We start from the raw sequence: 16,174 nt of genomic DNA on the forward strand, positions 1-16,174 counted from the left end.
CAGAAAGAGAGGGAGAAGCAGACTCCCTGTTGAGTAGAGAGCCCGATGCAGGGCTCGATCCCAGGACCCTGGAATCATGACCTGAGCTGAAGGCAGAGGCTTTAACCCACAGAGCCACCCAGGTGCCCCCATAAACTTTTCTTTAACTGATCTAAAGTTCCATGAAAATGCTGACAAACATTTCACTTTTTTTCTTTCTCATTGAAGAGCTCTAAGATCTTTGCAGCATATTTTATAAAGAAAATTTTCTTGTATGTGCTGATGTTCTATGCACTCTTTGCAAATTAATCATATAATCAACCAAATCTAGCTTTCCTCAAGCGGATGTTTGTAATATTTCATTTTCATTTTAAACAACTAATAGTCTCATAAAACAAGTTCACTTTTCTAGATTGTTATACCAGATCATGAATGTTTGAGGACTAAAGGCAATACATATGTTTACATTTTTATAGCAACAAAACAAATTTTTAAAATCATAGTTACATGAGATGTGAGGCAGAAAACACAAATCATTTTCCAAAAATGCCATTCTGTGTGAAAAAAATCCTGAAATGTTTATTAAAAGAACATCTTTCCATTTATGTAGCTATCCACTCCTCTGAAGACATATTAAAAGTTATATTTACTTCTAAAAGCAAGTAAAATCTACAGAGTTCACTAAAATAATAATAATAATAAATAATAAATAAATAAAATAAAACCTGAAAAATTAAAATGAGATTTTTCTCTCAACCAAATGTCTATTCGAATGCATACCAAACCCCAGGTAGATAAATGATGTTCTCTAGACAATATGTCTGGCTTGTAAATATTACCTCAACAATCACACAGTTAACAAAAAAATATGGTAACTTCTCAAGTTCCTCCAAAGTCTCATTGCATAGTTGCATTTATTCCTTTCAGGAGAAGATCTGGATCCCAACAGGAATGTCTTTCCTGTGTGCTTATGTGTGATCTGACTCAGGAAAAAATGGTGTTGGGTGCTGATGCCTGAGAATTCTTATTAGAGCTTTTAAATAAGCTCAAAGTACAATGTCATGAGAATTCAAGAATTGCTCAGAAACTAGGCAGCAGCTGCTCTTGCTAGAGTCAGATGAAATTTTGAATCTTGAAGGTCAATAGTATTGTTTATAATTTAAAAAATAACTATCTTCAATTCACCTGTAAATATGGCGATGTACAGATACAATTTTGTTTCTGCTTCTAAGAGACTATAAAAAGACTGACTTCCAAAACTTCTTACTTTTCTAATCATTAGCATTTTGAATGACGACTTTGAAAACTCACACTAATTTAGTTGAGCCCACTCACAGAGCTGCATTAAGAATTTCTGGGGACGCCTGGGTGGCTCAGTGGGTTAAACCTCTGCCTTCGGCTCAGGTCATGATCTCAGGGTCCTGGAATCGAGCCCCGCATCAGGCTCTCTGCTCAGTGGGAAGCCTGCTTCCCCCTCTCTCTCTGCCTGCCTGTCTGCCTACTTGTGATCTCTCTGTGTCAAATAAATAAATAAAATATAAAAAAAAAAGAATTTCTGATACATAAACTTAAAAAAATAAGCAAACATGTGATTACATATTTCTCTGGACCAAGGAAACTGGAGCTGCAATTTATTTTATACATACGAGCCGCAGTTGTATTATTCTTTTCTCTTTCCCTTGAAACAACTTGATTGCACTGAAGTCTGGTGTTATGTTCCAACCTTGCTTTACAAGATAGGGCCCTTCAGCTGCCACTGGGTAAAAACATTTGCGGTCAAGTCAGCTCTGTGTTATCCTTGACAACTTCCAGCCCAGACCTTACACATCATTGCCTCACTAAGCATTTCCATGTGATATCCCAAATGTAACAGAGTTGGTGGGAATGATGGGGATGTAAGCTAGGGCAGCCACTGTGGAAAACAGTATGGAGGTGCCTCAAAAAATGAAAAATAGAATTACCATATGGTCTAGCAATCCCTCTTCTGGGTAAGAAAACAAAAACACTTACTTAAAAAGCTGTATGCACTCCCATATTCCTTGCAGCATCATTTATTATAGCCAAGATATGCTGAAACCTAAGTACCCATCAGTGGATGAATGAATAAAGAAATAAATAAAATTGCACGTGCACACACACACAATGTAATATGATTCAGCCATAAAAAGAAATGAAATTTTGCCATTTGGGACAACATGCATGGACCTGGAGGGCATCATGCTAAGTGAGATAAGTTAGAGAAAGACACAATACTGCATGATCTTACTTATGTGTGGAATCTAAACAAAACAAAACAAAATCTGAACTCATAGATACAGAGAACAGATTGGTGGTTGCTAGAGGCAGGGGGTGGGGACTTGGGAAAAATAAGTGAAAGGTATCACATGTTAAAAAGCCTTTTTTAAGTGAAAGAAAATGGATTTAAATGTTAAATGATATTGGGTGTCCTGTTCTCAGTTCTATATTTAGAGGGAGGGATCCTTCCCTCAGGGGTCAAGAGGAGGTGACCTCACTTTTTTAAAAGCCACATACCACATCTTTTATAATGCATCACCGATAAAAACACAAAGAGATTTAAAAGTATGTACTAATAATAAAAATATGTTTTACATGAGCATTTAAAAAAAGGAAACACTTGGGACGCCTGGGTGTCTCAATGGGTTAAGCCTCTGCCTTTGGCTCAGGTCATGATCTCAGGGTCCTGGGTTCAAGCCCTGCATCAGGCTCTCTGCTCAGTGGAGAACCTGCTTCCTCCTTTCTCTGCCTGCCTCCCTGCCTACTTGTGATCTCTCTCTCTCTGTCAAATAAATAAATAAAATCTTAAAAAAAAAAAAAAGGAAGCACTATTGTTATTCATAGGATGTAGTAATCAAAATGTTCAAGTAGTGTGAGAAAGCATTATAAAGGTTGTAGTTTAAGGATAGATAAGATTTAAATAAGAGAGCATCTTAGGAGAGGAAAAGACTGGGTAAAACAGGAAAATATTTAGTTGGGATAAAGTGAAGCACCATAGTTTAGTTGTAGGGAAGTTATGAAATGGTCATCTGGCAACCTACATTACATTGGGTCACATTATAGAGGCTTAAAATCATGGAAAGGGATGACTAGATCAGAGAACTCCTCGGGAGAAGGAAGCAACAGGATTTGATAGCATGGAATAAATGCCAGGTAGGAGAGTGAATGACCACTGATAAATTTTAGGTATAGTGAGTTGACGTTAATGATCTGGAGTGGGATGGAAGTTAGAACAGAGCTTTGGCTGTGAGGCAGGTTGTCTCAGTTGGAATTCGAATTCTTCCAACTAATACGTTGTGACCTTAGATAAGTTATTCAAATTCACTATGTAAAATAGAGATGCTAATAGCACCTATGAGGTTATCTAAGGATTAAATGAATTAATATATAAAAAATCATATATACTGTATATGTGACTTCTAGCATGCACTTAATGAATATTAGTTTAAAAATTTAAAAAATGAGGGATGCCTGGGTGGCTCAGTCAGTTGAGTACCAGACTCATGATCTTGGGGTCCTGGGATTGAGCTCCAGGTTGGGGTCCACACTCATTGGGCAGTCTGCTTGAGATTCTCTCTCTCCCTCTGCCCCTTCCCACACTAACATGCTCTCTTGCTCTCTCTCTCTAATAAATATACAAAATCTTTTTAAAAATTTTTCTAAATAAAAGACACAATCTAGGCTGTCTATCTACATTTCCTCATGCAGAAGGAGGATGTTTCAGGAAGGGGGACCAAGGCCTTAAAATAACATAAAGAATTTTCTAGAACATCAAAGTGTTCTACCCAGCAGGCTTCTTTTTTGCTGTAGTAAACTGTTAACGGGATAAGTGCTACTTCAGCTCCATAACAAAAGTAGTTCTGAAGCTAACCTACATGGCTGACAAAGGTTCGGAGAATGAAAAGTCGCAAACAACTGTACAAAGCTATATTGCTTATTCAAAGTCCCTTTAAAAGAACTAAAAGGGAAAAAATACATTTGAAGCTATGGTGAGCTAGTGAAGTATTCATATGTCTGAACCTCTTTGCTTATAGAAAAATGAAAATGAGTATAAGTATTTTATTTACCTTCGTTTTTGCATTGACATTTGCACCCTGCTTCAGAAGAAAGTTGACCATTTTCACATTTCCATAGTGACAGGCCACAATTAAAGGAGTGTAACCAAGCTATAACAAATACATAAATAGATAAATAAATAAATGCATACATACTCTAGCGGTTAATACTCGAAGGGAGAGGGATTAGGTAGAATCTCAGTAATGGCAGGAAGGGTAAAAAGTCTATTCCATTGTATAAATATTACTGAGCAGTTTATTTACACTTCCTGTGGATACAAATATGGAGAGAAGCAGATCCCTGAGCATAAGGAACTTAACACCAGCAAAGGAAATCAGACACGTGTGTGACTTCATCTGACAAAGAGCTAAGAGAAAGACACGAATAATTGGGTCTGAAAATAGAGAAGAAAAACTGAGTCTGATGGGAGGTTGTGGAGGAGATGCACAAAAATATAGCTTAAAGTGGGCTTGAAAATTTTAATGGCATAGAGAAGGAAAAGCCATTTTCAAGACCAAGGGCTGGAGGCAAGCAAATACAGGAGGAAAAGAGCAAGTCATCCAGATTGCCAGAGCAATAAGGGAGAGAGGCTGACTTAAGCCAGCAAAATTAGAATCTTTTTATAAAGGGTCCTGATATCATGATCTCCACTTGGACTTGATTCCAACAAAAATGGAGAGCCATTATAGATTTGTGAGTAAAAGAGAATCATAATTCAGAACGGACTTTTGAGGAAGGGTGCTTGAACTGGGGGAAATCTGAGTGGGGGCTACTGGGAGTCATCCAAGTCAGAACCCACCACAATATGGAAAGCGATTCACTTTACCTTAGTGTGAGCATCCTGGTCAGCCCCATGCTTAGTAAGAATTTCAGCAACATTCACTTTGTCTTCCTGGGCTGCAAGGTGTAAAGACGTGAGTCCACTCTATAGAGAGAATGGAAGCAAATGGGTACACTTGAAGAAGAAAGTATGTTTCATCATCTATGATATCGTGTCTTAAAAAAAATCCTGGAAAATTCATAGCCTCTCCCTAGAACCTGCAACTTTTGATCTCTAAAACAAACCCTCCAAGTTAATATGCCTTTCTGAGACATATTCTCTAAGTTAGTCAACACTTTCAACGAATTACCTTTTCTTTATTTAGGTGCTTCTATTATGATGTGACACTTTAAAATAACTCAGCTAATAAACTTCCAAACAACATTCACTTCAAATCCATCTGTGCCTCCTGCTGAATCTATTTATTTCCTTAAATAATTAATCAACCAGCTACTACTTCTACTTTTTAACCATAGAGGATTGATGGATTCTATATTTTCATCAATAAAATATCATATCAAGGCAAAAAATGTAGAGAGTTATAGGAAATGAGTTCAGAACAGTTTTCTCCAGTACTCAATAGTATGCTATTTTGGAGGTTCTTCTAACTGCTAAATAAAAAGTAACCCCCACTGGACAGTTTTATGTATAATGTTTGGTATTTATACTTTCAGTAAATATCCTGATTAATTTTATATGCAATTCAAATACAGTTAAGAACTAATACAAGATGGAAGCATGGAGGAAGGAGAGGGAAAGAGTGTTTTCTCCAGTCAGTGCCACAATCTAGCAGCCTCACTACGTGTGCACATAACTTCCAGCACACAAAACTGAAATTGAGAGAGAATCTTTAAAACCTAAATCATTTGTGTTTTTAACAGGTGTTTTCTGAGTACCTTTCATATGCCAGGAAATATTCTACGTATTTGAATATATCAGTGAACAAATGTTTCTGCCCTATATCCTAGCTAACAGTATATTCATACCCTATTTTCTCTTCCTCTGCTACTGCTCAAATACCTAGTATATTCATCCCTCCTGTTGCTCCTGCAGCTGGACACTGAGTTAGCTCACTTATGCTCTGAGCTGGCAACTCTCCCTTTCCCCGCTCTCCCAATTCATGTCTAATTAGATTCTCCCAGATGCCCTGACTGTGGCTTTGCAGATCTGCCTTTCCACAGTCAGCCGGGTTCTTCAAAATCCATGATCTCTAGCCAGGGTGTACTCCTAGAAATGGACAAGTCCTCTGATCTTTAAAAAACATAAGTGATATGTACAGAGGGAAAAACATTCTCCAACTTGAGAGAAGGTTGTGTTTGTTTGTTTGTTTGTTTGAGGGCTTGGGGCTTTTTAATTCTTACAGTTCCAGCTGAGCTCAGCTTTGAGTTTCATAAACCATCAGGATAAGATTGAAGATATGCCCTTCTATATTAAAATGTCCTCACTTCTAAACAAAAACTATCTAGCCCTAAAGTATAAACAATATGAATACTGGGGCAAAACAGAAGATTCTTCCTCATTCTGATTTTCTCCATATGAAAATAGTAAACATTAAAATATTTCTCTTTATGGAGACAACTGGTCTTTTAAAAATGTTATTGAAGTGATTATTAAAGGACATGATCATCAAATATCTCGAAGACATTTTTAATGGCATGTCAAATATATGTGCTGTTTTCTACAATATAAGATTACAGATTAACAGCCAATATGAAAATTCTCTACAATTTATTATGGTAAATTTCCATACCTAAATCAAATTATGAAAACTTTTCTAATCAAGAAAATAGAAGATGTTGAAGGAGTTCTTTTCAAAAGAAGGAATTTATTTCCTAAGATGCACTAGAGGACTCTACAACTGGTTTTTCTTATTACATCGTGATTTACTCTAGTGACAAATACATCACACCTCTTTTTAAGACAGCACCCCAAATCTAATATTGAAATCATTGTTATAAAGATAACATAATTACTTTGTGGTCCACAAGTGAATATATTTCTTCACTGAGGAGTACATAAGTCAAAAATATTCATTAAATATTTGCTGATTGACTGCTAAAACCCTCTCAAAGGAAGTAGTATGTTTAGAAGAATACCATCAGGGAGGACATAGTTGACTGATTCCAGATATGAATATATATTAAAAATAGCACTTCTTAAAATAAATTAAAAACAGCACTATCAGAAGCATCGCATGATCAATTTCATGAAATATCTAGAACTTCATTCTACTCAAAATGTTCCTTGATTTGTTTATGAATATCTGGTGTTTATTTTCAAATGAAGATTTGTTTTTAATGGACAATAAACACTTGTTTATGGATATCCTGTGTTTATTTTCAAATGAAGATTTGTTTTTAATGGACAATAAACACTGTCTGTCCCTTTCATATACTGATGCTAAGTGAAGTATTCTACAGTTGGTCTCATAGTGAGAATATCCCCAGTAGGGGAAATGTCTTCCTGAATGGCGTGATTTCAATGCCCACAAGAAAAATCCATGCCCCAGACTTTAATAACAGCTGAGACACTGAATTTCACCACAAGGCTTCAGGATGTTCATTTCTGTTAAAATGCAAATATCTTTTGGGGAATAACTTTTTAATTAGCTCTCACTACACTTTAAAAAAAGGATCTGTGAGGACTTTTGATAGAGAACAAAGAAGTATATAATGGCAAGGGATTTACTGGAATATTTTTGAATGATAAAGACACAGAATAGGACTCTAGAGGCATTCAAGATAACCTTTTTCATAACTATTTCTAAAGGAAATAATGCTATATAACCTATTGATAACATTATGAAGACCAATTGACAACTGAGTTTCCAAAAGCACTGATTAGCTCAACAGTGAAATGTAGAAAACACAGTACTGTGTATTTGTGGAAAACCCTAAGAAACCTAAGTTTCACTAAACCCATACCTCGTGTTATAAAAAGTATTAAGAGATGTAAATGATGAGCTAACTTAAAAATATAGGCTTCAATTTTAGTTTCTCAGAAGCTGACTCCAGTGGAGTATATGTAAGTATAAGATAGATATACATTAAATAGGTAGGTAGGCAGAGCTACAGATACATATGTAGAGAAAGACAGAGATGTATAGACAGACATATACTCGTAAAAAATCCAAATATTTCCATATTTGAATAATGTCTTTTCCCCTTATATTCCTGACTCTGACTCTAGTATAGTTCAAATGCCTGCCCATAAAGGCTAAAATGACCGATGTTCTTTATTAAAAACACTGATTCTCTGGCCACCGCCACCACAACCACCCAAACTAAGCTACAGTTGGCTCAGAAATCCTTATTTTACTGAGTTTCCTTCATGCCCCCATCCCCCTGCCCCCAAGGTGCCTCTGATGCTCAGCCCGGCTGGAGAATGCTTGGGTAGTGACCAGGGACCAACAGCTTAGAATCAGTTGTTTGGGCCAGAACCCAGATGAACTGTCACCTCTCTCTCTCTGTATCTCTCTCTCACTTTCCCTTTCTCTGTCTAAAATTTGGAATTAAGACCAGCAGGTACCATGGCAAATCTAGACTGACTGCTTAAACTACAGTGATATTAACTCTTGGGAGCTACAGGGTCACCTCTTTTGTCACACACACAGAGAAAAAGAGAAAGTAGATCTGCAGAGAGAGGTAAATGAAACTGACTTGCAAGGAAAAAGTCAAGATTCAAAAATGCCGCCAGATAGGCTGAGTCTGCTTCTTGCTTCTGTGTGATTTTTTTTCCTCATAAGCCTCAACTGTTATTGTCCTTGAATTCCATAAGTAACCTTTGTTTCCTTCTAATACACCCCTTCTTTTTGTTCTAAGTTGTCTTTGATTGGTTTCTGTTTATATTCATCTGAAAGATTCTTGGCTAAAACAAGAGGCAAAAACAGTACCTTGGTTGACATGTGGATATTGGCTCCCTTATCCAAAAGTAACGTGACCATATCCGTGTGCCCCTCCTGTGAGGCCAGGTGGAGTGGGGTTACTCCTTGCTTTGTTACAATGTTAGTCTCTGCTCCATAGTTCAGGAGTGTGGAAGCTATCTGCATTTGATTCTTCTTGGCAGCAATATGTAAAGGAGTATAGCCATTCTAGGAAAAAAAAACAACCCAAAACCACAAATATACATCATAAGCTTAACACCTGTCCTACTATATATCTCCAATGGAAATAAGAATCTCTAATCAATAGAAAAGTTAAAAAGTAAGTTTATAGTAAATCCAAATTCTTTCCCATTACAAGCTCCCATCCCACAACACCCAAATCTTTACAACCAATATCACAAGACACACATTCTACTGTAAGACACATATAGACACAAAAGCCCCAAAGCTTAACATCTCCTTCTTACAATTTTGGTTCTTTCCTGCAGAGCAACCAAAGAACAAGCCAGGCTCCTGTCCTACATGACTGTCCTTCAAATTCCTGGAGCTGGTTTTCATATCTCCTTTTAGTCTTCTTTTCCAGGTTAAACTTCCCCAGTCCTTCAACTATTCCTGATAAAAGCCCCATTGCTACTAGACCTCTCCATTAAGGATGACCTGTTCTAGACTGATTCTCATTTGTCAATAGTGCTCTCGAATTGTGTGACTGGGAACTGAATGCTATACTTCAGATACAGCTTTAGTAGTACAGAATAAAATGGAATTCTTTCTGTGATCTTGTTATAACATCCTGCTATTATGCTTCTGTGCATATTGTACTTTTTATTCATTTGATAGCTATTTAGTAAGTTGGGAGCATGTACCAGGCAGTGTGCTAGGTATGGGGATACCAAGGTGGATAAGACACAATCCCTGTCTTTAAGTGGTTGCATTCTGGTGGAAAATAGAGTAAGCAACAAAATTGGCTTATATTAATCCTATCAATCAATCCAATCAAAATCCTATCAATCAAAATCCTAGATCTTCCACTTGTCTTTATGGGCTCAAAAGTAGAAATATGAGGCTACTGGTTTTATGTGGTAGTTTGTGGAGAGGACCAGAGGAATTCACACTCGGCTTACAAGAGCGAAACTTTAAACCCTATACTTAGTTAAAACAAATAACAAGCAAATAAACCTCTAGAACAAATGTTAGTCTGGAACCTATATTGTTTCTTTTCCTTTTCTTTTTCAAGTCTGGTAGAATTTTCCATGAAAAACATGTAATAGAAATTAAAAACAGTGGCCTTGCCACGAACTGTGATATAATGAAGGTAAAGTCAGTATAATGATCGATTGCTTCTTGTGAATCTATCATAAGAGGTAATTTTAGGTTATGTTATTTCCTGAAATCTAACTGCAAAGGGTACCAAAAATTAAAAGGAGTTTTGAGAATTTAAATGTCTTTATACGCCATCATCAAGTCTCGATCCTCAATGATCTGATCTTATCTATCTACTCTGCCCCCATTCCTCCAAGCAAAAATAAGCATCTTTCAGTTCAGATAAATGATATTTCTCTTTAAGGTGCTGAGAAAATTTGGCAGCTCTCCTTGGAAGACTATTCATGGTCTGGTCATAGGTCCCAGATGCTCCAGATGTTCTAAAACACTACACTTGGACCATGGGCTCTATTAAAGAATATGTAAATTTTTGTGGACCCTGTAAGTTTAGCATTTGGGTTTTTGTTTTTGTTTTTGTTTTTTTTTTTTTTATTTTTTGCTACAGTGTGTTTTCATCAGTCCAAATGTCCCCCATTCCTACATGTGGGCTCTACCAAAGTTAGGTGAATTATCAGAGTAAATCTACCAAGGTTAGAAAGTCAGAGACTTACGTGGAGGAGGACAGGAGGTTTTATAAAAACAACATGAGATCATTAAAAAGTGTGTCCATTTTGGCAATATAAGAGACTGACTGCCCAGCAGATACTTGATCTACGAGATCTACAAGATCTATAGCCCTCCTACTCCACACAGAGTAGAAGTTTTTAGAACCAAATAAACAAAAAAATCCAGTGAAAACTAAGAAAAGCTTCTGGGCTCTGGTAGAAAGAAGCAAATAGGTTCTAGAGTCCAAGGGATTATATTTGTGGCTGGGGCAGCGGTTGCAGTGAATATAGAGTTGAAAGTGGAGATGGGGGTTTGGAGGGGCGCCTGATGGCTCAGTCAGTTAAGCATCTACCTTTGGCTCTGATCATGATCCTGGGGTTCTGGGATCTAGCCCCCATATTGGGCTCCCTGCTCAGTGGGGAGTCTGCTTCTCCTTCTCCTTTTGCACCTGCTCCCTGCTTGTGTGCTTGCTCTCTCTTGCTATCTATCTAAAATAACTAACTACAATCTTTTCTTTAAAAAGTGGAGATGGGAGGCACCTGGGTGGCTCAGTGTGTTGGGCCTCTGCCTTCGGCTCAGACATGATCCCAGGGTCCTGGGATCGAGCCCCGCATCGGGCTCTCCACTCAGCGGGGAGCCTGCTTCCTCCTCTCTCTATGCCTGCTCTCTGCCTACTTGTGATCTTTGTCAAATAAATAAATAAAATCTTTAAAAAAAAAAAAAAAAGTGGAGATGGGGGTGGGGTTACAACCAACTGAAAGCCTCTTGGAGTGGCCCCAGAACCGAAGGACTCATGTTCATCAACAGGCTGGGGGCTGATGAGTGGAAGATACTAGAAGAGCCTCCTGAGCACCACTGTGCTATGGACGCTGGAGGAGAGAATTGCTCTACCCGGTCTTGTGGACTCTATGTGTGTACATAAGAGTAAGGACCATACACTGTACAGGCTAGAAATCAGGGCTATATTTGTCTTTTTGGGAAAACCACACAGATTACTTTATAATTTAGGACTTCTCTCCCAAAAGTAGATTGAAAATCCCTTGTGGGAGGAGAGCAAAGTTTTATTACAATCCTTTCTTTGTACATAGTAAGAGTTCAAATAAGGTGTTGTTGGGTATTGATGAAATCTTTCGTATTGATGCTGACAATGGCCAGCTTAGAGAGTTAATGAAAAAAGTCCTGGCATGTTAAGGGAGTAGGTACTTTTATTCCATTGAAATAGTTGCCTAGTATTCATTCTTTCACTTAAATTTATTGAGAATCTGTAATACTGTATGAGATAATTCAGGGATATGTAGATGAATATGACATGATTACTGTCCTCAAGTAGTTTATCACCTAGTAGGAAGAAAGACATCAAATAAATGATAACTGATGAACCTACTGAGAGAAGGGTATAAAGGAATAAGAATGATATGCATAATTATAAATATTTGCACTCCTCTTTTGATAGTTTAAATATTTTATTGTTAGTGTATATCTGTACCAATAAAATATGCATGGATACATATATGTATAAATGTATGTATGTAGATGTATATGTGGGTATGTGTATAAGTTATGCATATTTATAATATTTTATATATACTTATATATAAAATACATGGTATTATATAGAGTATACTTTTTATATAGAATATCCCATTTTATTATAGGTGTATATGTATAATTTAAATAGACATGTGAGTACATATATATATATATATGTATATAATATATATATATTATATACTTATATAATAGAAGTAGAATAATTCTCTCTCCACTACTTTGGGACACAGTGGACCTAATGGTTAAGAATGCTGGTTCTAGGGGCACCTGGCTGAGTCAGTCAAAAGAACATGTAACTCTTGATCTCAGGGTTGTGAGTTCGCACCCCAACTTAAAAAAAAAAGAGTAATGGTTCTAAAGTCAAACTGCTTGAGGTCATATCTTAGCTCTATCAGGTATCAGTCATATGAGTTTGGATAAACAAATTAACCTACTCAAATCTCTCTTCTTTATCCACAAAACAGAAATTATTATGATACCAATCTCACAGCATTATCATGAGATAAAGTGAGATATTGCATGCAAAGTGGTAGACAGAGTATTAGGCAAAGAAATGGTAGTTGTGCTGTTTTATTATGCTACCGAACACAGCATAAGTATTTTCCCAACACAATACTTTTTCAGTAAACCCTGGTATGTTTTCAATATATGTTTGCTGAGTGAATTAATGAAAGATATAATAATTACTTTGTGTATTATATGAGATTCATGTATATTTTCAGTGTAACGAAGGGGCAACTCAAATGGTGAGAAATGCCCTGTCCATAGGTACAAGTCTTAGCTGGCACTGTCTCAGAAACTGGTGATACAGAGACATCAAGAAGGAATTCCTAGCCTAGGAACTTAAAAGGATATATATTATAGTTAACATGGATGAAATGTTAGAGAAAAAGAAACAAAGATTCTTTCAAATATCACAATGAAAAAAACTGCAGTCTAAAGGAATAAGCAAAAAAAAAAAAAAGCTATGTTATAGCATAATTTTCTGGTTATAGGGGAAAAGCGAAAACCTGTACTGCCTTTACTATGCTTCGTTTCTCAAAATTCAAAACTTTAGTCTCTAAGACACTGAGTATGGCAATAAGAGTCATCTCTACTTGTTCATAGGCATATCCCCTTGATCTATGCTGACTTTTAAAAAAATCTTCAAAGGCTTTGTGGAAGTAATCAGTAGAAATTAAAAAAAAAAATAGTCAATACCAAAAGCTACTATCACTAGGAGTATTTGCAGTTATACAATACCGCGTGTTTAAAGAGCAATTCCCTGCAAGAACCTGGAAGGAGCTAGAGAGTATAACGCTAAGTGGAATCAGTCAGTCAGAGAAAGACAAATGCCGTAAGACTTCACTCATATGTGGAATTTAAGAAATAAAACAAACGAGCAACAGAAAAGAAAGAGACAAAGAAACAAACTCTTAACTATAGAGAACAAGCTGATGGTAATGGAAGGGATGGGAGGGTGGCGAGTGGGGGTGGGGGTAGGGTGGTTGAAAAAGGTATGGGGATTAGAAGTGTACTTTGTCAGGACGAGCCGTGGGTAATGTACGGAAGTGTTGAATCACTATATTGTATACCTGAAAAGAATATAAAACTGTACATTAACTATATTGGAATTAAAAACAAAACAAAACAAAACAAAAAACAAAAAACAGTTCTCATGTGCAGTCAGATTACAGTTCCACCCTATCTCTGTAAATCCCTCTCTGTGGTCCTCACCTTGGCTGTGGCATGAGGGGAAGCACCCTTCTCCAGTAACAGCAGTGCCACCTTCTGGTTGTCATAATGAGCAGCAACATGGAGCGGGGTAAGGCCATTCTGTAAAGGGTGTGTTTAAATTCAGCATTAATAAATTAGCGTGAGCTGCCCTGAAGCTACCAAATGCATGGAAACTGGCACAGATGAAGTCCATGTTAATTAATTAATATGGTCAATAAAAAAACCAAATCAGTACTAATGATTTTCATATTAGAAACTTAGCTAAAACTGAAAATGTTTGGTGGAGAGTGAGTTGGCACAGGTTAGCTGGATATCCCCCATAAATAAAAGTCTGAAATGCTATGCAAGAATTACTACATTAACATTGCAAGGATTCTTCTAAATTCAGAGATGTTCTGGGCCCTGTTGTGACAAGAACATACATCAGAGACACACATCTAAATGCCTTCTAAATTAGCGTGGATGTGGACAGGTCACGGACAGATACCCCCTCGTGTCTATTTGACATTGTTTCATCAGTTGCCTTCATGGTCCTTTCAGAAGAGTGAGAAAAGTATCTTGAAGTACAGATCTCCGAATCTTCCACTGTGAGTGTAACTGTCATGTACTAGTAAAATCCTTTACCTTCCCTGCAGAATCTGCGGCAGCTCGGCGTTGCAAGAGAAGTTTTGCCACATCCAGGCTTCCATACTTCGCTGCTACATGCAGGGGAGTAAAACCCTTCTGAAAATGCAAAGAACAAAAGTAAAATGTAATATTTATTTTTGTGACTCCTAACAAAATCCTTTTTTTAAAATTTGTTAACATAGTAAGCAAATTATGTTGAGTCTCTATTTGAGAAAAAAATGCTAGAATCATTAAATCTGTTAGCCATAAACAAGGACTAGAAGAAGGAAATTTAGCACGCGAGTGTTTGACTTGATAGATTGAACAAAACAAATTTTATTGTGAGGGCTTGCAAATTGAAATTTGCCTTTATATGTTTCAGATTTTAAGATCTTTTTTTTTTTTTTTTTTTGACAGAGATCACAAGTAGGCAGAGAGGAAGCCAAGGAGAGGAGGAAGCAGGCTCCCCACTGAGCAGAGAGCCCCATGCAGGGTTCTAGGCAGGGCTCGATCCCAGGACCCTAGGATCATGACCTGAGCGAAGGCAGAGGCTTTAACCCACTGAGCCACACAGGCGCCCCTATATGTTTCAGATTTTAAAGAGCCACTAGTGTCCCTAAAATGGCTCTGATTAGTGATTGGGGGTCGGGGTGGGGAAGGCTTATCTTCTTCCTGCCTCTAAAACTAATAGGATCGAGACAATAGCTGCTCTCTCCAATCCTTCGTTTCCTATCCTTTCTAATCATACCTGCATTCCAAATTTCTTCCTTTAAATTTTAGGATATTTCAGCAGCCATGGTAAAAAAAATATATAAAAATATATATTATTGTGATTCACTTGATTTGCATTTTCTGCAGAAATAGCAAGATAAATGGTCGACAGACAAAAAGATGCTCACTGCTAAAAAGCACCTCCAGGGCACCTGGGTGGCTCGGTGGGTTGAGCCTCTGCCTTCGGTCCAGGTCATGATCTCAGGGTCCTGGGATCCAGCCCCACATGGGCCTCTCACCTCAGCAGAGAGCCTGCTTCCCCCCCCCCCCCCCCCCCCCTGCCTCTCTGTCTACTTGTGATCTCTCTCCCTCTGTCAAATAAATAAATAAAAATTTTTTTAAATAAATGATAAATAAAAAGCACCTCCTATCCTGTTATTCCCTTTCCCAGAAGGCCCACACTGTATAAAAGACCAATTCCTCTTGTAAAATACACTCCACTTCTGGCAAATGTTGAGCTGATTAATGTCAGACTTTTAAACACACCACAGTGTAAAGCTTTTTTAAAAGAATGCTCTGTTACCCATGTTTATGTGTACAGATTCAACGTCTTGTGTGCCTAACCTAATGTCCTTCTCTGTCATCAGCAGGGTGTTACAAAAGCAACCAAGTCCCTGGACTCAGATCTCAAGGATGGCACAGTTCCTACACCATGATCTCAAACCCATCCTCTTGGCCAGACAGTCTAACCACATGCTCTTCTGGCACTAAAGTGAGCATGGGAGAGTTCTAATGCTGACCGGGGCCTGTAAAACACACCAAGCAAATGTGTCTGCTGTAGGTGGTCTAAGGTATGGCTTATCCTTAGGACCACTGAAGCCCTCATCACAATATAGAATTTCTCCCAAGAAACAATATTGCCCTTTCACAGTGTCACCACATGAATTATGTTTAATTAAGATGTTGTTTTT

At 37.5% G+C, this 16,174-nt stretch overlaps 1 protein-coding gene and 1 long non-coding RNA gene across 51 annotated transcripts in view; one reads left to right on the forward strand and one right to left on the reverse strand.

The window, feature by feature from the left end:
- Positions 1-16,174, reverse strand: part of ANK2 (ankyrin 2) — a 662,258-nt gene that overhangs the window by 86,488 nt on the left and 559,596 nt on the right. For 47 of the 50 annotated variants that reach the window (XM_032859277.1, XM_032859322.1, XM_032859271.1 and 44 more), the window contains 5 exons: positions 14,511-14,609; positions 13,887-13,985; positions 8,763-8,960; positions 4,877-4,975; positions 4,062-4,160 (listed from right to left, as the gene is read on the reverse strand). In XM_032859277.1, coding sequence (XP_032715168.1) covers positions 4,062-4,160; positions 4,877-4,975; positions 8,763-8,960; positions 13,887-13,985; positions 14,511-14,609 — 594 coding nt within the window. The remainder of the gene's footprint in view (positions 1-4,061; positions 4,161-4,876; positions 4,976-8,762; positions 8,961-13,886; positions 13,986-14,510; positions 14,610-16,174) is intronic. The other 3 variants (XM_032859314.1, XM_032859517.1, XM_032859509.1) reach the window with 1 other exon arrangement.
- The window catches only part of LOC116868875, a 28,677-nt gene that overhangs the window by 3,364 nt on the left and 9,139 nt on the right, over positions 1-16,174 (forward strand). The window lies entirely within an intron of this gene.

The sequence above is a fragment of the Lontra canadensis genome, unplaced genomic scaffold, assembly GCF_010015895.1.
Source record: "Lontra canadensis isolate GAN:19392208 unplaced genomic scaffold, GSC_riverotter_1.0 scaffold1, whole genome shotgun sequence".
Taxonomy (NCBI): domain Eukaryota; kingdom Metazoa; phylum Chordata; class Mammalia; order Carnivora; family Mustelidae; genus Lontra; species Lontra canadensis.